The sequence below is a fragment of the Dendrobates tinctorius genome, unplaced genomic scaffold (assembly GCF_039654945.1).
Source record: "Dendrobates tinctorius isolate UK_male_01 unplaced genomic scaffold, ASM3965494v1 ptg000035l, whole genome shotgun sequence".
Taxonomy (NCBI): Eukaryota; Metazoa; Chordata; class Amphibia; order Anura; family Dendrobatidae; genus Dendrobates; species Dendrobates tinctorius.
Window position 1 is genome coordinate 45,037,401 of NW_027361703.1, and position 26,387 is coordinate 45,063,787.

Below are 26,387 nucleotides of genomic sequence, written 5' to 3' on the forward strand. Positions count from 1 at the left end.
AAAAATGGAAAAAAAAAATCCAAGTGTGGTGAAATTGTGAAAAAAAAAAAAAAACAAAAAAAAAAACCCAGTTCTGACTGGTTTTTGGTAATTGTTTTTATGTTGTACATTTTTTGGTAAGGATTACCTCATAGTATGATTTTGCTCTTGAGTACGATTACTGTGATACCCAACATGTCCAGTTTTTTATTATTTTCTTTTAGTGGTTAAAAAAAGATCAGAAGTGTAAAAAAAAAAAAAAAAAAATGCTAATTTTTGTGCTCCATCGCCATTTTCCCGAGACCCGTAACATTTTTGTTTTTCAGGTGATGGAGCTGTGTAATGACTGAGAGAATGATGCGCAAGCATGTTGGCGCCTGGTAAAAGCCGCTGTCAGAGATTGACAGCTGCATTTAACAGGCTAATAAAATTAGGTGGAGGACCGCTCCACCTGCTATTGTTGGCAGCAGGTCCTGGCTGTAATATGCAGCCATCACCTGCCGGGTATGGGCTGGGCTCGCTGCGGGAACCCGCCCCATACACCTGCTTCTGATGTGCACTGTACATGTACGGCGGATGTCGTGAAGGGGTTAATCACTTCAGGGCCCCAAATAAAATAAAAAACAATTTATTCTCCCCTCCCACAAGGAAACTATTCTTGTGATGTTGGAGCTGCTTTTCTCGGTGGGTCAAAATACCGTATTGAGTCACTTGACCCACTGCAACCCATCAGTGAATGCTGATCGACTGCAGCCTTTACAAAGCTGTCAGAACAAATGTCTGCTCTGACAGAATACTGAAGGTCTGCAACTAATCGGTAGTCGCTGATGGGCTCCAGTGTTCATGTGACTCAACAATGTCACATGACTTGCTGAGATTAGCAGTGCAAACATCTCAGGAATGGTTACGCTCTGGGAGGCATGTATTAATTTAGGTTTTTTTTCTTCGTGTGTACATGTAGCTCACACACTCCAACTATAATGAAACAATGTTGTTCTGTTTACTTTTCCAGAAAGAAGACCTTTAATTTTTAAAGAAGATGTGCTCTCTGTGCCAATCGCTGAATTAAATTATGGATTATGTTTAATAACCAAAGAAGCCAAGAGGCATGATGGTGCTCCATATGATGCAGATATGATGTTTTATTTGCTCCTTTGTGTACAGAGGGTATGACTGCTCTTTTATTCTAGCTTTAGAAGTATAAGCCATGATTACTGGTGTTAACGTTAAACCAGTGTCTTTCTACATTTCTGCTCATTGAAATTGCAACAGCAACAGGATTTACAGGCATATTAATGATATGCAAGGATGAAAAAAATTGAAAGTTTTCAAAATGTATTCAGTATTGAGCATGGGCGCCATGTGCAGAAATACACACACTAACACGCCTTGGCATGCTATCAGTGAAGTTATTAATGCTTGTTTGAGGAATATTCTTTCATACTGAATTCTCTTTGGCATGCAAATAATCAAGATCCGCTGCTGGCAGTTCCTTTTGCAATTGCTGTCCAATAATGTCCTATATGTGCTCATTGGAGACATGTCCGCAGACCTATCACGTTTGGGTCATGCAGTCTGCTCACAGTAACACAAGCAAAATTCAACCTGATGTTGAAAAGTGGCTGTACCACCATCACCAATCAACGTAACACCAAGCTGTTAGTCTACCTGGAATGAAAATTAGAGGGGTTTGACTACCGTACATTATGGCACCACATACAAAATACCTGGGATTAGGATTGCTGTGACATTCCCATATGATCTTCATGAAATTGTGTATGTTGTCTTGTCAGATTTGGGGAAAAATGTCTCGTAGTGATCCATTCTGTATTGCGAGGGAAATTGGATGACAAATACCAAGCATAAGGCGTTAAACATTGTCTACACAAACTAGTATGCTGCATTTATGTGAAATTGGGCTATGTGGTTACAAGATGGAAACTAGAGAGTGAAATGGAAGTCCACATGGGCAACCCCATGAAGTGGCTCTCAGGAAGGAACATCAACTCCTACTACTCCTGGGACTGTTTTGTGGGGTGACATAATGTATGGACCCCTCTAGTTTTCATTCCAGGTACTCAGTTCAGCATTACATTGATTTCATGCTTGAACTAGTGGTATGGCTAGTTCTCTAAAGTCTGGTAGGAGACTTTTTTTTTTTTTTTTTTTCATTCAACCCGAACGTCAAATACTCAATGGCACTGAGAAAAGTCAGGGGTTGAGTCATTAAGATTGGTGTTGTGTACGTCAGTCTAAATGAAGAGCCTGCTGTGTACGATGCACCAAATTCATTAAAAGGCACAAGCTAGTTCTTGAATTTGGTGCATCTTCTCAGTAGAGTGTGCCTTTTCAGAAGTGCTGCTGCAGTCCGGGATTGGCATAGCATGTATGGTGTTAAAAGCTCAGTCACTGTTGACGAATTTAACTGGCATTGCCACGCCCTCTTCTTTTGTTTTTCGCCAGCTGTCTTCTGCCTGAGCGAGTGTGAACAAGCTGAGTGTGACCTGAGCGTAAGTGCGAACTGTGGTAAGTGTGTGACTTGTGATTCAGTGAAGAGGTATTTGGAATACCTTTAACAAATACCTGTGTGAGTTGGTGTGAGTTGCTGAATTGTGGGTTGCTGAGTGCTTTTCTACCTGTTCAAGTTTTGGGGGGCTTGTTTAACCTATTTTTTCTCTCTACAGGGTTAATCTCTTATTTTACTGTGTTTATAAGGGTTAACTATATTGCATTTAAATCTTGAGGTTTAACTATATTCACAAGGAGTTAATTTAGGGTGGGGGTTCATAATTAATGGTTTATAAGGGACAGCTGGTTGGGGCTCAACTCCTTTTGGAAGTGCATTGAGCAGCAGGGTGGTTTACTGGTAACAGGGAAAAAAAAAAATCTGTTAAATCTTCTGCCTGAGCGAGTGTGAACGAGCTGAGTGTGACCTGAGCGTAAGTGCGAACTGTGGTAAGGGTGGTTTCACATTTGCGTTTAAGGCCGCAGCGTCGGCCTGCGCACGGCTGCCGCTAAGCCGCGCCCCCTGCCGTGCCTCCGCCAGTAGCTCTGCCTATGGACGCATGACGCTGCATGCGTCCTGCGTCCCCTATCTTTAGCACTGGGGACGCAGGCCGTGTGCAGGTATGCGTTTGGGGGCGCATGCGTCCTTTTGACGCTGCGCCGACCAGCGCCAAACGCAACAGGTTGAGGTACAGAGAGATACATAAAATGCATGTATACTAATGCCAGAAGCCTCGCCAACAAAATGGAGGAATTGTAGTTAATGTTGTTGGAACATAATTATGACATGGTGGGGATATCTGAGACATGGACTATTTGGACGAGAGCCATGACTGGGCGGTTAATTTACAGGGCTATAGTCTGTTCAGAAATGACTGTGCAAATAAGCGAGGGGGAGGCGTTTGTTTATATGTAAAATCATCCTTAAAACCCATCCTGCGTGAATATATATATATATATATATATATATATATATATATATATATATATATATATATATATATAAATCTAATGAAAATTTAGAGTCTCTGTGGGTGGAGATAAGGGGAGGGGGAAAAAATAATAAATTATTGATAAGGGTTTGTTATAAGTCTCCAAAAATAATGGAAGCAACAGAGAATATCCTCATCAAGCAAATAGATGAAGCAGCGACTCAAGGAGAAGTCATTATTATGGGGGACTTCAACTACCCTGAAATGCATTGGGGAACCGAAACCTGCAGTTCCAGCAAAGGTAATAGGTTTTTGGCAACTATGAGAGACAATTACCTTTCACGACTGGTTCAGGATCCAACAAGAGGGGGGGCACTGCTAGACCTAATATTAACCAACAGGCCAGACCGCATATCAAATGTAAGGGTTGAGGGTCACTTGGGTAATAGTGATCACAAATTAATAAGTTTTCATGTATCCTTTAATAAGATGTGTAGTAGAGGGGTTACAAGGACACTAAACTTCAGGAAAGCAAATTTCCAACGGATGTGAGATGATCTTGGCGCAATTAACTGGGGCGATATCCTGAGACATAAAAATACACAAAGAAAATGGGAGACATTTATTAGCATCCTGAATAGGATCTGTGCACAATATATACCGTATGGGAATAAACATGTTAGAAATAGGAGGAAACCACTATGGCTAAATAGAGCTGTAAGGGGTGCAATAAGTGACAAAAAGAAGGCATTTATAGAATTACAGCAATTAGGTACTAGTGAGGCATTAAATAATTACAGAAAATTTAAATAAATTCCGTTAAAAGCAAATCAAGATAAATCAAGAAAATTTAAATAAATTCCGTTAAAAGCAAATCAAGATAGCAAAGATTAAGACAGAGAGACTCATTGCCAGAGAAAGTAAAAATAATCCCAAAATATTCTTTAACTACATAAATAGTAAGAAACTAAAAAATGATAGTGTTGGCCCCCTTAAAAATAGTCTGGGTGAAATGGTGGATGAGAAAAAAAGCCAATATGCTAAATGACTTTTTTTCAACAGTATTTACACAAGAAAATCCCATGACGGATAACATGATCAGTGATAAAAATTCTCCGTTAAATGTCACCTGCTTAATCCAGCAGGATGTACGGCGGCGTCTAAAAATCACTAAAATTGACAAATCCCCGGGCCCGGATGGGATACACCCCCGAGTACTGCAGGAATTATGTACAGTCATAGACCATTATTTTTAATCTTTAAAGATTCCATAACAGGGTCTGTACCACAGGACTGGCGTATGGCAAATGTGGTGCCAATATTCAAAAAGGGGACAAATCTGAACTTGAAAATTATAGGCCAGTAAGTTTAACCTCAACTGTGGGTTAAATCCTGGAGGGTTTTCTAAGAGATACTGTACTGGAGTATCTGAAGAAGAATAACATAATGACCCAATATCAACATGGGTTTACAAGGGACCCTTTCTGTCAGACTAATCGGATAAGCTTTTATGAAGAGGTAAGTTACGGACTGGACCAAGGGAATGCAGTGGACGTGGTGTACATGGACTTTTCAAAAGCTTTTGATACGGTGCCACACAAAAGGTTGATAAAATGAGAACAATGGGGATAGGGGAAAATATATGTAAGTGGGTTAAGAGCTGTCTCAGGGATAGGAAACAAAGGTTGGTTATTAATGGAGCACACTCGGACTAGGTCACGGTTAGCAGTGGGGTACCACGGGGGTCAGTATTGGGCCCGCTTCTTTTTAACATATTTATTAATGACCTTGTAGGGGGCATAGAGAGTAGAATTTCAATATTTACAGATGACATGAAACTCTGCAGGGTAATCAATACAGAGGACAATTTTATATTACAGGAGGAGTTATGTAAACTAGAAGCTTGGGCTGATAAATGGCAAATAAGCTTTAATGGGGATAAATGTAAGGTCATGCACTTGGGTAGAACGAACAAGATGTATAATTATGTGCTTAATTGTAAAACACTGGGCAAAACTGTCACTGAAAAAGACCTGGGTTTATGGGTGGACGACAAACTCACATTTAGTGGCCAGTGTCAGGCAGCTGCTGCAAAGGCAAATAAAATAATGGGATGCATTAAAAGAGGCATAGATGCTCATGAGGAGAACATAATTTTACCTCTATACAAGTCACTAGTGCGACCACACTTAGAATACTGTGTACAGTTCTGGTCTCCGGTGTATAAGAAAGACATAGCTGAGCTGGAGCAGGTGCAGAGAAGAGCGACCAAGGTTATTAGGGAACTGGGGGGTCTGCAATATCAAGACAGGTTAGTACAATCGGGGTTATTTAGTTTGGAAAATCGAAGGCTTAGGGGTGATCTTATTACAATGTATAAATATATGCGGGGACAGTACAAAGACCTTTCTAATGATCTTTTTACTCTTAGACCTGTGACGGGGACAAGGGGGCATTCTCTACGTCTGGAGGAAAGAAGGTTTAAGCATACTCACAGACGCGGATTCTTTACTGTAAGAGCAGTGAGACTATGGAACTCTCTGCCATATGATGTTGTAATGAGTGATTCCCTAATAAAATTTAAGAAGGGACTGGATGCCTTTCTTGAAAAGTATAATATTACAGGGTATATACACTAGTTTCCTTAATATTGCGTTGATCCAGGGAGCTAGTCTGATTGCCGTATGTGGAGTAGGGAAGGAATTTTTTTACCTAATGTGAAGCTTATTGTTTGCCACATGGGTTTTTTTTTTGCCTTCCTCTGGATCAACATGTTAGGATAGGATATGGGTTGAACTAGATGGACTTAAAGTCTTCCTTCAACCTTAATAACTATGTTACTATGTCTATTTTGACAGAGCTGCTTCAAACTGGCATGAAAACTCCAAAAGTCAACACATCAGTTTTCTGACGTAATGTCTGATGGATGGGTTCCTATAAGGTATATTAAGAAACTAAGTACCAGGGCTGTGGAGTCGGTGCTCATTTTGGTGGAGTCGGAGTTGGAGTCGGTATAAAATGGACCGACTCCGACTCCTAAAATATATAATAAATTGGGTACAGTAATTCAATGCAGGATGTGCTGAATATTTTTTCATAGGAGTTTGGGAAAGTTATGAAATGTCCTATAAATGGCTGTTCTATTCCTGATCTAAGGCTACATTCACACACAGCGTTTTTCCTTTGTTTTTTGAGGATACGTTTTTCATCTGCAAAAGCTGATCATCTTTTTAAAAAACTGCATCACCTGAAAGGTTTTTGAGCTCATAGATAATGTTTTCAATAGCAAAAGCAGATTAGAAATCTGCTCTATCTATCCATTTATCCATATCTGTCTATCCATATCGTATCTGTACCAAAAAGAATGAAAACCGGGTAGTACACCAATATATATTCTGTTCTATCTAAATATCTTGATTATTGGATCATAAAAATGATTAAATGTCTGAGGTTCACATTGTACTACAATAAATTTTTCACTTAAATATAAGCAATATGTGTGGGAGTCGGAGTCGGTGTAAGGGAAATTGAGGAGTCGGAGTCGCAGGTTTGGCTTACCGACTCCACAGCCCTGCTAAGTACCCACTGGAGCTGATTTACTAAAGCTACCTAATTTAGCCAAGAGAGTGTTAATATATGCCAGATTGTTGTGAGTTCATTTTCCCCTTCGTCACTGAGGTCTGGTGAACTCCCTGTTCTGGTAAAGGAAGGTAGTGAGCCTGATTATCAGGCACCTGAGCCTAATGAGGATGACTGGCTGAGTGGAGTCACGGACTGGATATAAGGCTGCCGACGCCCTTCTGCCCTGCGGGTGATTTCTCTGTGGACTTCTAGGACACCAGTCTGATTCCTGCTCCTCTAAAGCTAAGTTTTCTGCTTCACCTGTTAGCATTTGTGTTTTGTTTTTGTTTTCCTTGCTTTTCTGGATTCTGCCATTCCCTGCTGGGGTGAGCTGAATCTCCTTTTGCCGGTTGCTCTGTCTTCAGAATATTCCTGAGTACTGACCTAGCTTTTTGAAGCCTAGCGCCTTCAGGGCCTTTTTCACTGTCAGTCTGTTGGCTCTTATTTTCATAGGGTTTTTCACGGATTGCAGACAGCAGCCTTCCTGTCCTTTCCTATCCAGTTAGCTTGGGCCCCGTCTTTGCTCAGTCTATCTTTCTGTCTGTGTTAGCGTTTTCATCTTGCTTCACCGTCATTATATGTTGGGGGCTGCCTATTGCTTTGGGGTCTGCTCTGGGGCAGTTTAGATTTTCCCTTTTCTTTCTTTAGGCCTATTTAATACTCCGGCTGTGATCAAGGGGTCTAGGGCTTCGTAGGAACCCCCCACGGCTACTGCTAGTTGTGTTGATAGGTTCAGGGGTCTGCAATCCGATAGCTGCCAATCTCTCTGGTTTTCTGGACTTAGCTAGCATTTCTGTTTTTGCCTCCTACGGTGACTCAATCATAACACCAGATTAATCAAAATAACTCTTAAACGTTGCAACCTAAAGAGGCCCCAAATCAAATTTTGCACCTTCCTTTAGTTGGCTTAATTTGGTTAATTAAGTTACTGCAAATTTTAGTGCACAGGATCAAAATTTAAGTTCTGCAAGATACAGAATTTACTAAATCAACTCAGAAAGATGTCTGTCCAGCCTCTGTTTGAAGATTTCCATTGAAGGAGAACTCTCCACCTCTCATAGCAGCCTGTTCCACTCATTGATCACGCTCACTGTCAAAAAGGTTTTTCTAATACCTAATCTGTATCTTCTCCCTTTCAGTTTCATTCCATTGCTGCTTTTGTTTCTAATAGTAAATGATACTGATGATCCGTCTGCACTGTGACATTCCTTCAGATATTTGTAGACCGCTATTAAGTCTCCTCTTAGCTTTCTTTTTTGCAAGCTAAAAATTCCCAGATCCTTTAACCATTCCTCTTAGGATATACCGTATATACTAGTGTATAAGCTGAGTTTTTCAGCACTTTTTTGTGCTGAAAAGGCCCTCTCGTCTTATACTCATGAGCATCCAGAAGATGGAGGGGAGAGCGGGAGCAGTCGGTCACAGGAGGCAGGAGCCGGCAGCTGTAGCAAACTCCTGTGCCCACTGCTAAAGAGAAATGAATATTCACTGCTCTAACAGTGAATATTAATTTCTCTGTAATAGTGTGCATAGTGGCAGCCCCCTGCTTCCTGCAGCTTCCAGGCGGTCTCGTGTGCCTGCTACTTAAGAGAAATGAATATTAACTTCTCTCCACTCACGTGGGAGTGGAGAGGAGTGAATATTCATTTCTCTTAAGTAGTGGGCACAAGAGACCACCTGGTGGCTCACACTGTGCCCACAACTTAATAGCAATGAATACTCATTGCCCTCCATGCACATAGTTCCGTCATGGAGAGCAGTGAGTATTCTGGCAGCTGTGCTCTGCTTGTGAGTAGCGCATGACGTCCCTGCCATGCGCTGCTTACAAGCATAAAGCAGCTGCTGGAACCGGAACAAGACGCTGCAAGGCAGCGCAGGAAGGTAAATATAATGGTTTATTTTTTTTTAATGTTTTTTGATGGGGGCCATGTATACCAGAATGGGGATGTGGGCCAATCATGCAAGGATAGGGATGAGGAGGCCATGCATACCAGGATAGGGATGGGGGTCACTCATTCAAGGATAGGGATGAGGACCCATGCAAACCAGGATGGGGGTGGGGCCAATCATAAAAGGATAGGGATGAGGAGTCAGGCAGACAAAGATAGGGATGAGGAGACAATGCATACCTGGTTTATATTCAAGTCGATAAGTTTTCCCATTTTTTTGTGTTAAAATTAGGTGCCTCGACTTATTTTCGGGTCGCCTTATACTAGAATATATACGGTACTTTGCAGTCTTCTTACCATCCTGGTAGCTCTTCTCTGAACTTGCTCAAGTTTTTCAATGTCTTTTTTTTTTTTTAAATTAAATGTGGTGCTCAGAACTGGACACAGTATTCCAGATGAGGCCTGACCGAGGAGTAGTGGGAGGGTAATTGCTTCATGTGATCTAGACTCTATTAATACATACTGGGAGGTGGTTTGCCTTTTTTGCTGCTGCATCACACTGTTGACTCATGTGCAGTCTGTGATCTATTAGTACACCCAAGTCATTTTTACATGTGTTGTTGCTTAGTTCTGTTCCTCCCTTTCCAGCAGTTCGATTCTTTGTGATATCTAATGAGTTATGTAAGGGTGTGTTAGTTCCCAAGACCACCATTTCCAAATGGATCAATTCGGCTTCTGTGGAAGCTGATTAGCCCGAAGAGAAATCTCTGCGCTTCAGCGTAACTGCTCATTTCACAAAGGCAATTGGGGTCACCTAAAGGTCATAAATCAGGCCTCTAGTACTCATATCTGCAAAGCTGGGTCATTGTGCACAGCTTTGTAAAAATTCTTCCACATCCAATCTGTGGCTTCTGCCAATGCCAGCTTGGGTTATAAGCTTGGTTACCTGTTCTTTTTTCCCACCCATTGGAACTGCTCTGAAATGTCCTCTGACATTGTGTCCCCCAATGCTATTAAGGAGAAAATTCCATTTCTATATTTATCCCAAAAATCCCTTTCATGTTGCATGCGTTTGGGGACACAACTTCCATGCTATTCCTGGTTCTCTTGTCCCCGGTTTCCATTCTAGTTGATTGTAGCCTATGTTTTTCTTCGCCAGGCTTAGGTCCTCTGTTTTTTTGTTTTGTTTTTTTGTTGAACCCATAAATCTGGAAACATGTTTATCTCCTATTGCTGCTGACTGGGAATGAGCTTCGGATAACTCCTTATCCCAATAGCTATAGCGTTTACTGAATAGCTGCATCGGGCACCCGAATACCTGGAGCGCTCACGATAATCTGCAGTAAATTGGCACAAACTGCTAAAAAAGTTAGAGGTTTTGCCATTTCTGCATTATTGTATAGTGAGTGTGGAATTTGCACCTTCCTTTAGTTGGCTCCAATGGGAGGACCTGCATCTGCTTAAACAACTGGGCCCTGGCGCTTTCTGTCAATGCCGAGTTAGTCTGAGGTAGTCTGAATTCATATTCATTTGTTTTCATATGCAGTAAAAATAACCTCTGAATGAATCCTAATACTGATAATATGCAAGATTGATTGTTTTCTCTAGGAGTCTTTAATAGGAGGGCCACCTTAAATTGCAAGATAGTTTTTAGGTGAAATTTAAAGTACATGTAAGCTTATACCAAGAGAATAATGATCTCTTTTATTCCATTTCCAGCATATGTTTGACAACAGCAGGATTGATAACATTTTTGCCGATCTTTATTATTCTAAATTTCTGGAAAAACTTCATGAAGTTCTTAAGGGATATTGCCCTCGAGTAAATCCATTTGGTAGGTTTATTTTAATGTTGGTTCATTTATTGCTGTATTGCTGGCTTAAGTATGTTAGTGATTTATGGAATTTTCTCCTCCACAGGTTATGTAATATCCAGCTGCATTTCGGAAGAAATGTTGTGGGACTGTAAGCAATTGGGTGCCCATTCACCCACTACCCTACTTTTTACGCTAATGTATTTCAACACCAAGTAAGCACACAAAGGAAATGTATGTTTTCATAGTCCAGTTTCAGTGGCAACTTGAATCTCTATTTTACGCAGAGATGCTTTCCACTTCCATAGTATTTTTGTACCCACTCTAGTCACCAAAATTGTATAGGTATTTAACAGAATGTACCATCTTAAAATATGATTTAGCTTTCTGCTAAAATTCTGGCATTTTTTTATGAGTTGACTTTCAACTATCTAATTCTTTATTGCTTGAGAAAATGTTTTGGTCTATTAAATTAAATTCATAACACCATTATCTAGTTTCTGCTGAGAAATCAAGTGTACCTTAAAAATATCTGATTCTAGGCCACCATAAGATGATTAAAACCACTACAGTAATGTTTCAGTGAAGAAACAAATCTTCAGTCCAAGAATCTTTTAAATAGAACTATAGATTGACAAACTGTGTCAATCCTTGTGTCCAGCTTCTTACATCTCCAGCAAACTGCTGATTCCAACATTTCCATTTGTAGCCATTGCAAGAATAGACATTTTGTATTTATTTTTTCTATTGTACACAAATTAAAAATACAATGCCACATCTTGCTGCTTTTTATTTTTTAACAGTAAACATCTTAACATTTGAGAAGAAAATGCAAAAAGCTCATATCACAGGAGAAAGGAACCTCTTCCTTTCTCTTCTTTACTAAGATCCCCTATTTCTGCTTGCAGTCTTTTTCTTTTTCCGCAGTGCGAAACAACCTATCCAGTTAGTGGTTTTTCCGTTACTTTTGCAGAGGTTACAGAAGGATAGGATCCTTATGGAAAGAAAGAAGCAATACTTAGTACTGGAATCCCCCCTGTTCCAGAGCTGTAGCTCTGATGGTCTCTGTTGGGACCAGAAACGATAGCATCCCGACAGTCAACCTGGTAGCTGATGCCACTGACTGCAGTGGTCAATTGGCTGATGAATGGGATGCTGCCACATTGGCGTTTATGATGTTCTGACAGCCAATCACTTAGGTTCTGAAGACACGCAGTTACCGTATATACTCGTATATAAGCCGACCCGTGTATAAGCCGACCCCCCTAATTTTGCCACAAAAAACTGGGAAAACTTATTGACTCGTGTATAAGCCGAGGGTGGAATCCATAGACTATGCCCCCATATGCTGCTCCATAGTTTATACCCCCATATGCTGCTCCATAGAATATGCCCCCATATGCTGCTCCATAAAATATGCTCCCATATGCTGCTCCATAGAATATGCCCCCATATGCTGCTCCATAGATTATGCCCCCATATGCTGCCCCATAGATTATGCCCATATGGACTGAACATCTCGGCTTATACACGAGTATATACGATACTTGTGGTCTTAACTGAGATTACTGGAGCAGTGGTGGATTCCATTGATAAATATCGCACCTTTCTTTTATAAGGATTTCGATGCCATATAAACTCTTACAGATGGACCAATCATAGTGAAGCAGGCTGGTTTTGTTTGCTTTTTCGGTTGTGAGCTTCAGTTGTGTCTGGGAACATTAGAGCTGGCTGCCAGCCAGTGCAGCAGGTTATGCATCCTTCTGCATGGGTCATAGTTAGTGTCAACACCGATCATGGCAATTTACCTTCTTAGAAGCTACTGTCAATAGTGGCAGCGACATCTAGATGGTTAACCCCTTTGATACCGTGCAACAAGCAATAGCCTCGGAATCTGCCAGGTACGATGGCCTGTTACTGCCTGCCAGAGATATAGTATAACAGGCTGTGACAGTTCTTGTGCACTACGGTATGAGTATGGAAAGTGCATGAGATCAACGATGAATGTAAAAAATAGTCAAGTTCCAAGTAAGTACGGGTTTAAGTAAACGTGAAAAAAAACAAAACACGTTTTTTGCCACTAAAAATGCAGGTTTCATGTAAAAACAAAAATAAACACATACATACATTTGAAATATCACCACACCCATAAAAAATGTATATGTATGTGTGTGTGTGTGTGTGTGTGTATATGTATGTGTATATATATATATATATATATATATATATATATATATATATACTGTACCGTTCAAAAGTTTATGGTCACAGAAATGTCCTTAGTTTTTTTTAAAGAAAAGCACAGTTTTTTTTCCAGTGAAGCTAACATAACATAACATTAAATGATTCAGAAGTAGACTCTATACATTGTTACTGTGGTAAATGACTATTCTAGCTGCAAACGTCTGGTTTGTAATGCAATATCTTCATAGGTGTATAGAGGCCCTTTTTCAACAACCATCACTTCAGTATTCTTATGGTACTTTGTGTTTGCTAACTGTGTAAGAAGGTTAGTGGATGTTTAGAATACCCTTGAAAACCCTTATGCAAGTATGTTAACACAGCTGAAAACAGTTTGGCTGAGTAGAGAAGCTATAAACCTGACCTTCCTTTGAGCTAGTTGAGAATCTGGAGCATTACATTTGTTCCATTAAACTCTCAAAATGGCCAGAAAAAAAGAACTTTCATACTTTCATGTGAAACTCGACAGTCTATTCTTGTTCTTATAAATGAAGGCTATTCCTTGCGATAAATTGTCAAGAAACTGAAAATTTACTACGGTGTGTACTACTCTCTTCAGAGGAGAGCACAAACAGGCTCTAACCGGATTAGAAAGAGAAGTGGGAGGCCCTACTGCACAACTGAGCAACAAGACAAGTACATTAGAGTCTGTAGTTTGAGAAATCGACGCCTCACAGGTCCTCAACTGGCAGCTTCATTAAATAGTACACGCAAAACGCCAGTGTCAACGTCTACAGTGAAGAGGTGACTTCGGGATGCTGGCCTTTAGGGCAGAGTGGCAAAGAAAAAGCCATATCTGAAACTGGCTAATAAAAGAAAAAGGTTAATATGGGCAAAAGAACACAGCCATTGGACAGAGGATGATTGGAAAAAGTGTTATGGACAGATGAATCCAAGTTTGAGGTGTTAGGACACACAGAAGAACATTTGTGAGATGCAGAACAACTGAAAAGAGGCTGGAAGAGTGCCTGACGCCATCTGTCAAGCATGGTGGAGGTAATGTGATGGTCTGGGGTTGCTTTGGTGCTGTTAAAGTGGGAGACTTGCACAAGGTAAAAGGGATTTTGAATAAGGAAGGCTTTCAGTCCATTTTGCAACGCCATGCCATACTCTGTGGACAGCGCTTGATTGGAGCCAATTTCATCCTACAACAGGACAATGACCCAAAGCACACCTCCAAATTATGCAAGAACTATTTAGGGAAGAAGCAGGCAGCTGGTATTCTGTCTGTAATGGAGTGGCCAGCGCAGTCACCAGATCTCAACCCCATTGAGCTGTTGTGGGAGCAGCTTGACCGTATGGTACGCAAAAAGTGCCTATCAAACCAAACCAACTTTTGGGAGGGGCTTCTGGAAGCATGGGACGAAATTTCTAGAGATCACCTCAGCAAATAAACTGCTAGAATGCCAAAGATCTGCAATGCTGTAATTGCTGCAAAGGGAGCATTCTTTGACGAAAGCAAAGTTTGAAGGAGAAAATTATTATTTCAAATAAAAATCTTTTTTGCGAACCTTGTCAATGTCTGGACTAGATTGTAAAGTCACTTGGCAACTCATTTGATTAATAAAAGTATGAGTTTTCATGGAAAACACAAAATTGTCTGGGTGACCTCAAACTTTTGAACGGTAGAGTGTGCGTATATATAGGGTGCAAAAGCTTCCCAGGAATGTACCAGTACTAGTAAATAAACACCCAAAAATGGAAGCGGCACACCATAATAGTCAATCCATGTGTAGTTTAATTGCCCATCTGGTGACATTTTGGTCCCAAAAGAAGTGCAGACCTTTGTCAAGCTTATAATATTCTCTCTCTCTCTCTCTCTCTCTCTCTCTCTCTCTCTCTCTCTCTCTCTCTCTCTCTCTCTCTCTCTATCTCTCTCTATCTCTCTCTATCTATATAAATTACACTTTAGATTTATCACTGAAAGTGTTAACTTGTCCTAACCTAACACATCCTGTTTTAGTTTTTTGTTTATGTGCCCACAATCAAGAAATTGCAGCATTTTGGTCAAAGCGTTTTTTCGCTACGTTCTAATCTCGCAGATAAATCCGCATGTGTTCAGTGAACCATGCGTATTTGCCTCATCTCATGAATGGCTATGGATAAAACTATGCAGAGGAGTCTAGTGCCTCGCCTGCAAATAATTAACATGCTGCGGCTTGTAAACCCGCACCGCAGGTAAGTTTTATGCAGCTTTAAAAGGAAGCAAAGTAGGCATGGGATTTCTATAATTTCTTTTGTAGAACGCAGCGTTTTGGACCCAGTGCAGATGAGCTACGTCCAAAACGGTGCTCTTCCGGATCGTGGGCACATACCCTTTTAGTTTATGGTTCTGTCAGCTGAAAAATCAAAAGTTATGGTGCTCAGAATATGGCAAAATATTTTTGTTTTAGTGTGTAAAAGTAGCAAAACATAAAAAATCCTTACAAATGTGCAACCACTGTAATCATGCTGACCCGAGGAAGAGAATAAAAAGAAATCTTTTTTGAATTGGACCAACGCGGTGGCTCAGTGCTTATTACTATTGCTTTGCATGTCTGTGGTCCCTTGTTCAAATTTCACCAAATGCAACGTTTGCAAGAAGTTTGTATGTTCTCCCCATATTTGTGTAAGTTTCTTCCCACACTCCAAAGACTGTTAGGCAATTTAGATTGAGCCCCAATGGGGAAACTTGATGATAATGTCTGTAAAACATGGTGGAATATTATAAGTTATAGAAGTGAGTAAAATGAAATAAATTTATTTGGCCTCTATTCTGGCAATTTCTGTCATTTTGTCATTCTTTTTAGTCCAAAAATTGTGGTCGACCACAATTACATGGATCTCTAAAAAAAAAAAAAAAGAAAAGGTGAGACCCTGCCAGAACAGAGGCCATCACATGCCTAGATGAATTTCTTGAGGGGTATAGTTTTCAAAATGGGGATAGTTGTGGGAGGTTTCTGCTTTTTCAGCACCTCGGGAACTCTGCAAATGTGATGGGGCTTTCACAATCTGGTGAAGCCAAATTTGCACATCTTCACTTCCAAGCCTGGCCGTGTGCATAAACAGCACTTTTTTTGCCACGTATGTTATATTGCCATGTTCAGTACAAATTGCTTAACAAATTTTAGAGTTCATCTTCTATTTAGCCTAAACTATTTTATTTTTCACAAGAGGTAAAGTAACACTTTGTGGGGGAAAAAAAGTACTTTTCTTTTTTGGTTCTCAATGTTATAAACTTTGATAAAACATTTATGAATCCAAAATGGTCACTACACTTGTTGATTAATTTCTTGAGTTTCTATAATGTGGTCACTTGTGAAGGAGGTTCTGCTATTTTGGCACCTTTAGGGGCTCTGCAGTTCATCATTGCGACTGTAATTGATTCCAGCCAAAATTTCTCTTCAAAGGTCAAATGGTGCTCATTCACGCCTAAGCTCTGTTGCTTGTCAAAACAATAATTGTCAATGACATATGGGCTACTGCCGCGTTTAGGAGAAATGAAATAATACATTCTGGGGTTCATTTTCTCCTATTACTCCTTATGAAAATAAAAAAGTGGGGCTAAAGAAATATTTTAGTGGGAGAAAAAACCCATAACTTTTCCTTTTATATTTAATCTACGTTGTGTTAGTTTCAATGCTGCACATGAAGGGTTAATATGCTTTCTAACAGCAGTTTCAAATGGATGGAGGGATGCAGTTTGTTAAATGGTATAACTTTTGGGTGCGGGAAAGCGTTTTCCAAAAACTAGGTCCCTCAGAGTCCCTGCAAACCTGAATAACTCTGTGAAAAAAAAATTTGTAGACTTATTGCTGGAAAAAATTATTGCTGCTGCATTTTTTAACCCTTCAATCATCCTATGAAAATAAACAATTGTTGGAAAAATTATCATGTAAAGTAAATAAGTATGTGAAATTTTATTAAGTTTTGTGTGGCATGACTATGCAATAAGGATAGAAATATATAAGGCTGTGTTCACACACAGCGGTTTTTTTCACGTTTTTCCCGCTGATTTACCAAAAAAATCTGCTCAAAAAACTCTTAAAAGAAACTTCCCATTCATTTTAATGCATTTTGCACTTTTTGTGCATATTGATGCGTTTGTTACCGCGAAAAAAACGCCTCGCGGTAAAAAACGCAGCAGGCTCATAATTTCGCAGTAAATTCCGCTTTTCTGGCTATTTTCTATGTGTCTGGGGACGCGCGTAAAAAAAAAAGAGCGTTTTCTGGGAAGGAGTCCTGTTTTTATGCAGAAATTTTCTGCATACGTGAGCACATAGCCTTAAAGTTAGAAATTCAGAATTTTGATACATGTTTGTCAAATTTCAGATATTTTCATAAATGCAAATTTTATTGGCTTGATGTTACTACTGTCATGAAATACAAAGTTTCACAAGAAACCAAGCTCGGCAGCGCTAGAATATGTAGTTGCATTCCAGAGTTATTGCCACTTAGTGACACATGACAATTTGACAAGAAATGATTGATTTGCATATTTGCTTTCTTTTAGGTACTTTGTTTTGAAAACTGTAGAGCAGCATTCACAATTGGCTTTTTCCAAGATCACTAAACAGACGAGAAAAAGCCCAGGAATAGGAAAAGATAAGAACTGTACAATTCGCTTTTTGCGCCTGTATGGACAAGTTCAGAGTGGCTTGAAAGGTGAAGAACTATCATAGTTGGTAATTTTAATTAAAGGGTTTGGCCACTACTTTTTTTAATTGATGATGGAGGTATGATACTCAGCACTCCCGCCGATCAGCTGTTACTTGCCTCATCCAGAAGTCCTCAGATGGTGCAGATCCACCCTATATTAAAATTAATAGAGATGGAGTTCTCTTACACGGCTGATGCCTCATTAGTCTTCATGGAACTGCTGTGTTTCCAGCACCAACTGAGAAGTTCCTGCTGGCATCGGTAACAGCTGATAGGTGGGGTTGTGAAACCTAGTACTTCCACCAATCTGATATGGATAGGCCATTATTAAAAAAAAATAAATACTAGCCATACCCTTTAAAAGGAATCTGTCCTCAGGTTTTTGCTACCTCATCTGATCATGTAGCTAAAGAGACTCTGAATCCAACGATGTATCACTTTACTGGGTGCAGCCGTCCTGACACAAGCAGAGCTTTTAGATTTAGAATGAAGCAGAGCTGAGCAAGCTAGCCTCGCCCACATCAGGCTCTTTATATACAATGTCTATAGACAGTGAGGTACTTATTACAGGATGGGGCATTGCAGGACTAGTTAATCTTAGTGATAAATCCTTCACAATTTCTAGACAACCGCACACACTGAGAAGTGAGAAATCCCTGAATTTTGTGTTTCAGCCTCCATCTCCTGCTGACTTCAGATTACATAGCAAAAACCGATTGACAGTTTTCCTTTAAAGACCAGTTTAGTACTGTGTAAAAAGTGTATATAGTGGTGTACAAGGGGATTTTTTTTTTCCAGTGAATGTGTTACAGGCAAATTTTGCAATAATGTTTGATACAAGCCATGAAAATCTGACGTTTCAACAAAAGAATGAGCCTCACCGATCACAAGAGTGCTGAGTCTGCTGTTAGAATAAGGCCACAGTTAGAATAAGGCCCACAGCAGTTCAATTTAAACCAAACGCAGATACTTGGTTTGTGTGGCTAAACAATTTGATTGAGCTACATGTAGTTATCATCGCCCATCCTGACTCCTGTAAATTCAGAAGCTGTCACACAAGGAAGAGGAGATCGATGAAAACCAAGTAAGTGGTGAAGTGCATAGAATTGTGTGGCCATGCCAGTGATGCACTAACCGCCTGTGCTTGGGTTGTTTAATTATTTTGACACTCCCTTTAATGAGAACCTGTCAGTAATAGCAGCCCTGCATAAGCAAAGGTTGTGCAGGAGATAGAATCATAGAATCGTAGAGTTGGAAGGGACCTCCTGGGCCATCTGGTCCAACCCACTGCTCAAAGCAGGATTCGCTAAATCATCCCAGTCAGATGTCTGTCCAGCCTCTGTTTGAAGACTTCCATTGAAGGAGAACTCACCACTTCTCGTGGCAGCCTGTTCCACTCATTGATCACTCTAACTGTCAAAAAGTTTTTTCTAATATCTAATCTGTGTCTCCTCCCATTCAGTTTCATCCCATTGCTTCTAGTCTTTCCTTGTGCAAATGAGAATAAAGTTGAGCCTTCTACAATGTGACAGCCCTTTAGATATTTGTAGACAGCAATTAAGTCTCCTCTCAGTCTTCTCTTTTGCAAACTAAACATTCCCAAATCCTGCAACCTTTCCTCATAAGACAGGGTTTGCAGACCGGTCACCATTCTGGTCGCTCTTTTCTGAACTTGCTCCAGTTTGTTGATGTCTTTTTTAAAATGTGGTGCCCAAAACTGGACACAATATTCCAGATGAGGTCTGACCAAAGAGGAGTAGAGGGAAATAATGACTTCACGTGATCTAGACTGTATGCTTCTGTTAATACATCCTAGAATTGCATTTGCCTTTTTTGCTGCTGCATCACACTGTTGACTCATATTCAGTCTGTGATCTATTAGTATACCCAAGTCTTTTTCACATGTGCTGTCACTTAGCCCTATTCCTCCCATTCTATATATGCTTTTTTCATTTTTATTGCCCAGATGTAGTACTTTGCATTTCTCCCTGTTAAAAACCATTCTGTTAGTTGCTGCCCACTTCTCCAGTTTATTTAAATCTTTTTGAATCCTCTCTCTCTCTTCTCTAGTATTAGCTATCCCTCCTAGCTTTGTGTCATCAGCAAATTTAATCAGTTTACCCTCAATTCCTTCATCTAAATCGTTGATAAAGATGTTGAACAATACAGGGCCCAGGACAGAGCCCTGTGGTACCCCACTTGAGACATTCTTCCAACTGGATGTGCAGCCATTTACGACCACTCTTTGGGTCCGATCACTAAGCCAGCTATGAATCCACCTAACAGTTGCCTTGTCCATTCCATACTTAGTCATTTTTTCAATAAGGATTGTATGAGAGACTTTGTCAAATGCTTTGCTGAAGTCAAGATATACTATATCTACAGCATTTCCTTGATCCACCCAATCAGTGATACCGTCATAGAAGGAAATTAAGTTAGTCTGACATGACTTATTAGTTACAAACCCATGCTGACTCTGTTTGATCACTTCATTCTTATCCAGGTATTGACTTACATGTTGTTTAATAATTTGTTCAAAGATCTTTCCTGGTATAGAAGTCAGACTCACCGGCCTATAGTTGCCTGGGTCCACCTTCTTCCCCTTTTTGAAGATAGGAACAACATTTGCTCTTCTCCAGTCTTCTGGCACTTCTCCTGTTCTCCAAGAATTTTCAAAGATTATGGAGAGTGGTTCAGAAATTTCTTCTGCTATCTCCTTCAGTACTCTGGGGTGTAATTCATCTGGACCTGGAGACTTGAATTCATTTAGGTTAGCTAAGTGTTTCCTCACTATCTTTCTGTTTATAGATATCCTGGATTCTTCTATTCCCTTAATAGGACAGTGAATAACAGTTGGTGTTACATTTCCTTTCTGAGAGAAAACAGATGCAAAATAGGAATTTAAAAGTTCAGCCTTCTCAACATCCTGTCTTACCATTTCATCATTTTCATCCTGTAAAAATCCTATAGCATCTTTGACTTTTCTTTTACTTTTGACATATCCCCAAAATCCTTTATTATTGCTTTTGACATCTCTTGCAAGCCTCAATTCATTTTCAGCTTTAGCTAATCTGATTTGTGCCCTGCAGATTCTGCAGACAGCATTATATTCTTCTTTAGATATGCCTCCCTCTTTCCATTTTATAAACAATTTTTTCTTCCTTTTTAGCATGTGCTTAAGTTCTGTGTTCACCCATCCTGGTTTCCTTAAATGCTTCCTATTCTTCCCTCTTTTCGGAATTGTTAACAACTGTGCTTTGAGAATTTCATTTTTCAAGATTTCCCATCCTTCCTGGACATTTTTGTCTTTAAGGATATCCAGCCATTGGATTCCTCCAATTATCTTTCTGAATCCCTTAAAATCTGCCTTTCTGAAATCTAACCTTGACGTCTGAGTCTTCACAGGTCTTCCGCCTCTAGTTATCCAAAATTCTAAAATAGCATGGTCGCTACCTCCTAGGGTTCCAGCCACTTTTACCTCCTCAACCATTTCCTCCCTGTTTATAAGGATTAGATCCAAGGTAGCAGTTCCCCTTGTATTCTCCCCTACCTTTTGGAAGATAAAGTTGTCAGCAAGAGAGGATAAGAATTTCCTTGACCTGTTAGTTTTGCCTGAGAGAGATTCCCAACAAATGTCTGGATAGTTGAAATCTCCCATGACAACTATGTCATATTTTTTGGAGAACTTGGCCATTTGATGCATAAAGAGTTCATCCATATCTTCAGCTTGCACAGGCGGCCTGTAGTAAATGTCTACAATGGTGTCCTTTCCATTGTTCTGTCCTTGTATTCTTACCCAAACAGTTTCCACAGAACTCCCAGTCTCTGAAGCTTCAATCTCTGTGCAGATATATGCGTTTCTAACATACAATGCAACACCCCCTCCTCGTTTATCAAGTCTGTTTCTTGCAAATAAGTTGTATCCTTCTAGTCTTGTATTCCAATCATGTGTATCGTCCCACCAAGTTTCAGTGATTCCAATGACATCATATTTCTTTTCCTGTGTTAGTAGTTCCAATTCTCCTTGTTTGTTGCCCATGCTTTGTGCATTAGTATAGAAACATTTTAGTTTGTGATTGGTTTCTCTTTCTCCAATATTTTTATTAATTAGATTCTTTCGTCTTTGTTCTTCCTTTCCACTTCTATTAGCAGAGTTCTCAATAGCATTTGTCAGGTGTATGGCTTTTTCTGGTCTTTTGCTTCCCTTCCCATGTTGTTCTAGTTTAAAGCTCTCCTTACAAGTGTAGCAAGGCGACTTCCAAATACATGCTTTCCAGTCTTCGTAAGGTGCACCCCATCTCTAGCAAGTAGTCCATCGTATAAGTAGTTCACTCCGTGATCCAGAAATCCAAATCGTTGCTGACGGCACCATCGACGTAGCCAGTTGTTCACCTGCAGAATCTTATTCCACCTCCTTGTTCCATGGCCATCCACTGGGAGGATGGAAGAGAAGACCACCTGCGCTCCCAGTTCTTTCACTTTCTTGCCTAAGTCTTCAAAGTCTCTGCAGATGGTTTCCAGGTCGTTTCTTGTGGTGTCATTTGTCCCCACATGTAGTAGCAGGAATGGGTAGATGGCTGTGTAACTCATGAAAGATGCATATCCCAAAACCATCCTCTGCTGTGGCACTGAAATTCAGCTCTTATTGCGAAGCAGATTAGTGTCACAAGTGCAATGGTGGGCCTATCTGTGCACTTTCAGTCTATGGATTTATTCGTCTTCCTGCTAGGCATCACTGCCACTTTTTGATAAACCAAGGTGCTGCTGCATAATGTCACCTCAGTTCTCTTATGTCAATCAAAAAGCAGTGAGAAGTGAGCGGACCCCCAGCATTAAGAAATGTGTCACCTACCATTTGATGAATGAGGGAACGGGAGTCACTGTTGTTGTTCAGCAAAAGTTTCAACATTCTTTAATATAATTGTACGTATTAGTGACGCTGCTTGGGAGGATAACTGCTGGATTATTTTACTGTCATTGTTGATATGAAGAACATTTTCGCTTTGTCCTTCTGCTTTTGATATATTTTTACATATTAGAATTTGCCCGACGTTTGCTATTTTTGCTGCTTGCTATTATAATTGCTTAAAGGAAGGAAAACCTTGTGAAATAAAAACACTGTATGTTTTTAAAGATGACTTTTTTATTAGGCCTGAAATTCTATGATTATACAACTTAAATAGATGAAGCAGAAAAATACTTTCCTAAAACAGAACCGTTATTAAAGCCATGAACACGTAACACGTAGGCATTAGTGATGAGCGCGTATACTTGCTCATCACTAGTAGGCATGATATCACATAAATTAAAACGCTACATGAAATTACATTTTTTTTTTTAATAAAGACTTCTTTTGTTGTTTAGTTGCAGAGGAAACCTACGTGGAGCAACTTGAAAATCCAGATAACCCACTGCAGTGTCCAATAAAACTCTATGACTTCTATCGCTTTAAATGGTATGTCCTAAGACAAGTTATTTTATTTTTCAATTAAAGTAATGGGTAGCCATTGCTCAATGCCGCCTTATGGGTTAGAAACTGCTACGTTACACCATATATGGGACATTTTATGTTGTGTTAAGATGAAAACCTACTTTTCAAAGCGGCCTCAGTGATAAGTGTTCTCTTTTTTCCGGTTTCAGTAGTGCAGCTGAAGCCTAGGAGAAGGAGTGTGCTCCCCTCCTCTTTGAGTCGCGCTTCGATCCTCCTTGTAATTTAAAAAGACATAAATGATAATAAAGAGGCTTCATTTTCAGGCATACTCTTGGAACATAACAGAAGTATGGTTGCCATGGGTAACACTGACATTTTTCGTAGAGCGGTCTTTATATGCGGGCGAGTTGTTACTTTATTATAGGTCTTCAGACACCTTGAGATGTGGTTAAGCATTTCTGACAGCCTCTGTGTCTTATTCAATGTTTGTAGCTGCACAGCCCAGAAAAACAGAAGGCCAAAATGGAAGAGTGGGAAAAAAAATTGTATAGCACGATTGTCCTCTCTCTAAGAGTGGCATGTTGCCCGTTATACTGTTTTCCTTTCAAAGAACATTCTGTACGAACTGTATTGCGTAACTCAATCCCTTCTGTCATAATGACCTAGTATTGTACCTATATGATACTTATCTATTGTAGAAATCGTACATACAAGCTGCTGTGATAGTTACTAGTGATGAGTGAACATGCTTTGGCACATGAGAATGCTAAGATAAGAGTGTCTTCTGCATGCTCAAGAAATATGTTCACGTCCCCGCAGCTGCATGTCTTGTGGCTGTTGGACAGCCGCAACACAGGCATAGATTGCCTGTCAGTAAGGCAATGCCTGCAGTTGCGGGTACATCTTGACCCGCAAAAAACAAGCCCTTACATGGCCATATTGATGAAAAAATAAAAAAGGTATGTCTCTGGGAAAAAGGAGAGCAAAAAACTGAAAAACCCAAGGTCGTGAAGGGGCGGCTAACATTATAGAGTGTCATCCCGGCTATTTCCCTACACATTATTGGTTGAGCCAAGCATTCCTGTGTATGGTTCAGTCGGGAGAGATGGTTGTAGAATTCCACAGGTCTACGAAAAATATTTTTTTCCAGGTGCCATGGTTTTGTTTTTAATGGATTTTAAGTATTTTGAGGGTGCTGAATTCAAAAATCCCATTACTTCTGCCACATGCAATGTGGTTAGATTTTTTTGGTTTGTCTTTTGACTCTCTAATGTTCTTAGGTAGTAATGAAATATCCCATATTGGTTTTTGTATTTCAATTTTTAGGCTTACAATGCTATGAAAGCAACTTTTTGAAGCCAGAATTGTACTGTAATAACTATTAAATATCTTAGAATCTAGAGCCAATCTGGCAAAACCAAAGTCATATTCTTTATAAGCACCATAAATGTAATATAATATCGTTTAGTATCGTTCAGATGACAGCTGTGTGATGCCTATGGCCAGCTGTAGTGTCTTCTGGAGGTTTTTCAACTTTTTCACAGCTATGAGATAAATTTGATATCAGAAAAAAAAAATTTCTCTAAATACAATTTTTTTCCCTAATTGCACCGAGATGATTTTGTTTGACCAACCAGGTTTTCAACAACTACTTTACAAAAGCTAGTTAATTTTTTTGTTTGTTGGTCTTTTGTCTGTTGCATAGTGGTGTCTTGTGGCTTTGTGCAGTTTCTTTATTAGCTGTCTTTCCCGTGTTGAACGTTTTCCCATAAGAACTATCTATCTGACAATTAATCTACCACTTTTACTCATTTGAGGTTTGGCTTCTGGAAGTATTTACACAGGAAAATAGGAAATAACCATTTGCTTAAATGATCTTTCAGACAATCAATTACAGTCCTTAAAATGTTTTAACCACCTGAAACATTCTTGTATCTACATTACGTGAAAACAATCGCTTTTCATAATTTTTACTTATTACATCCACACTCTTTGGATATTATGCTTGTAGAAGAAGCAAAGATGTAGAGTAGTAATAGACTAGTTCAAAATGAACCACTTGTGGAACAGTTGTAGGAAAACATATAGACAATGTTCACACCACTTTTCTGCCAGACAGGACAAACATACGTTGTATATTGCTATCTGTAAAATGCGTATACCGTATTTTTTAAGACCATAAGAGGCGCTTTTTTTCCTCCAAATTTGGAGGAAAGTGTGGGGGTGCGTCTTATGGTTCAAATGTAACGTGTGGGGAGGGGGCAACGGCAGAGTGGGATCGCACTCGCAGGAGGCTGGAAAATGTCACCGCTGCAGGAATTCGGCGCTGGGGAAACCACGTGGTCCCAATGTTTAAAGTGAAGGAATATTCATTAGCCGCTTCCCCGCCCACCTGTCAGCTGCGAGCGGGGAGCAGAAAATGAATATTCCTTCACTTAAACAGCGACCCACATGATTTTCCCAGCGCCGGATTCCTGCATCAGCTAGGGAGATCAGGTGTCTGGTGGAGGAGGGGGCAGGAGCAGGGTGCCACAGGAGGGATCGCATACCTGATAGCACAGCGCGAGCTGTTCTGATGCTGAGTGCTCCCATATAGGACCTGTGTGAGGTAATGAAGAGGGTGGGCTGGAGCATCACATGACAGCACAGAGCCCTCCCTCTTCATTATGTCATGTCCTGCAGAGACCGCACTAGGAATCTGCAAGCTTTACATGACCTGTGGAGAGGCAATAAGGGTATATGTCCACGCTTGCGTACTGGCAGCAATTTGAACAGAGCGGATACCCCGCCCCCTGTTGTATGTGCGGTGATACCGCACGTGTTCATTAAACACATGCGGAATCACCGCATCGTATCCATAGACTGGGTTATTTATCTTGCGGAGACAGAGCGTCTCCGCAAGATAAATAGACATGCTGCGGTCTGGAAAGACGCACCTCATGTCCGGATACGTAGGGCCGCCAGATGCGGCCCTGCATGCATAGTAGAGATGGGATTCATGAAATCCCCTCCACTATGCTGGAACATCTGGACACTGCGGATTGGATGCTGCGGCAGTACGCAACGTCCAATCCGCAGCAAATCCTGATGTAATCCGGACTGTGGAAACATACCCCAAGAGCTCTGTGCGGTCATGTGATGCTCCAGCTCTTCTTTAGCTCAACACAGTGTGGCTGGCTGGCTGCGGGACCTGCAGTGCCTGTACAAGTAAGAATTAATTAAAATGTTAGTAATTACAAAGCATAAAAAAGCACTCTACCACTCCTGTGGTGAACTATAACTCCCAGCATGCCTTAGGATCTGCATGACATGCTGGGAGTTATAGCTCTCCCATGAGA

At 40.3% G+C, this 26,387-nt stretch overlaps 1 protein-coding gene across 6 annotated transcripts in view; it reads left to right on the forward strand.

Annotated features, from left to right (window-relative positions):
• LOC141087718 (transcriptional regulator QRICH1-like) overlaps positions 1–26,387 on the forward strand; it is a 143,234-nt gene that overhangs the window by 97,504 nt on the left and 19,343 nt on the right. For all 6 annotated transcript variants that reach the window (XM_073573455.1, XM_073573456.1, XM_073573459.1 and 3 more), the window contains exons 5-9: positions 992–1,146; positions 10,646–10,760; positions 10,846–10,954; positions 17,473–17,624; positions 22,983–23,073. In XM_073573455.1, the coding sequence (XP_073429556.1) occupies positions 992–1,146; positions 10,646–10,760; positions 10,846–10,954; positions 17,473–17,624; positions 22,983–23,073 (622 nt within the window). The remainder of the gene's footprint in view (positions 1–991; positions 1,147–10,645; positions 10,761–10,845; positions 10,955–17,472; positions 17,625–22,982; positions 23,074–26,387) is intronic.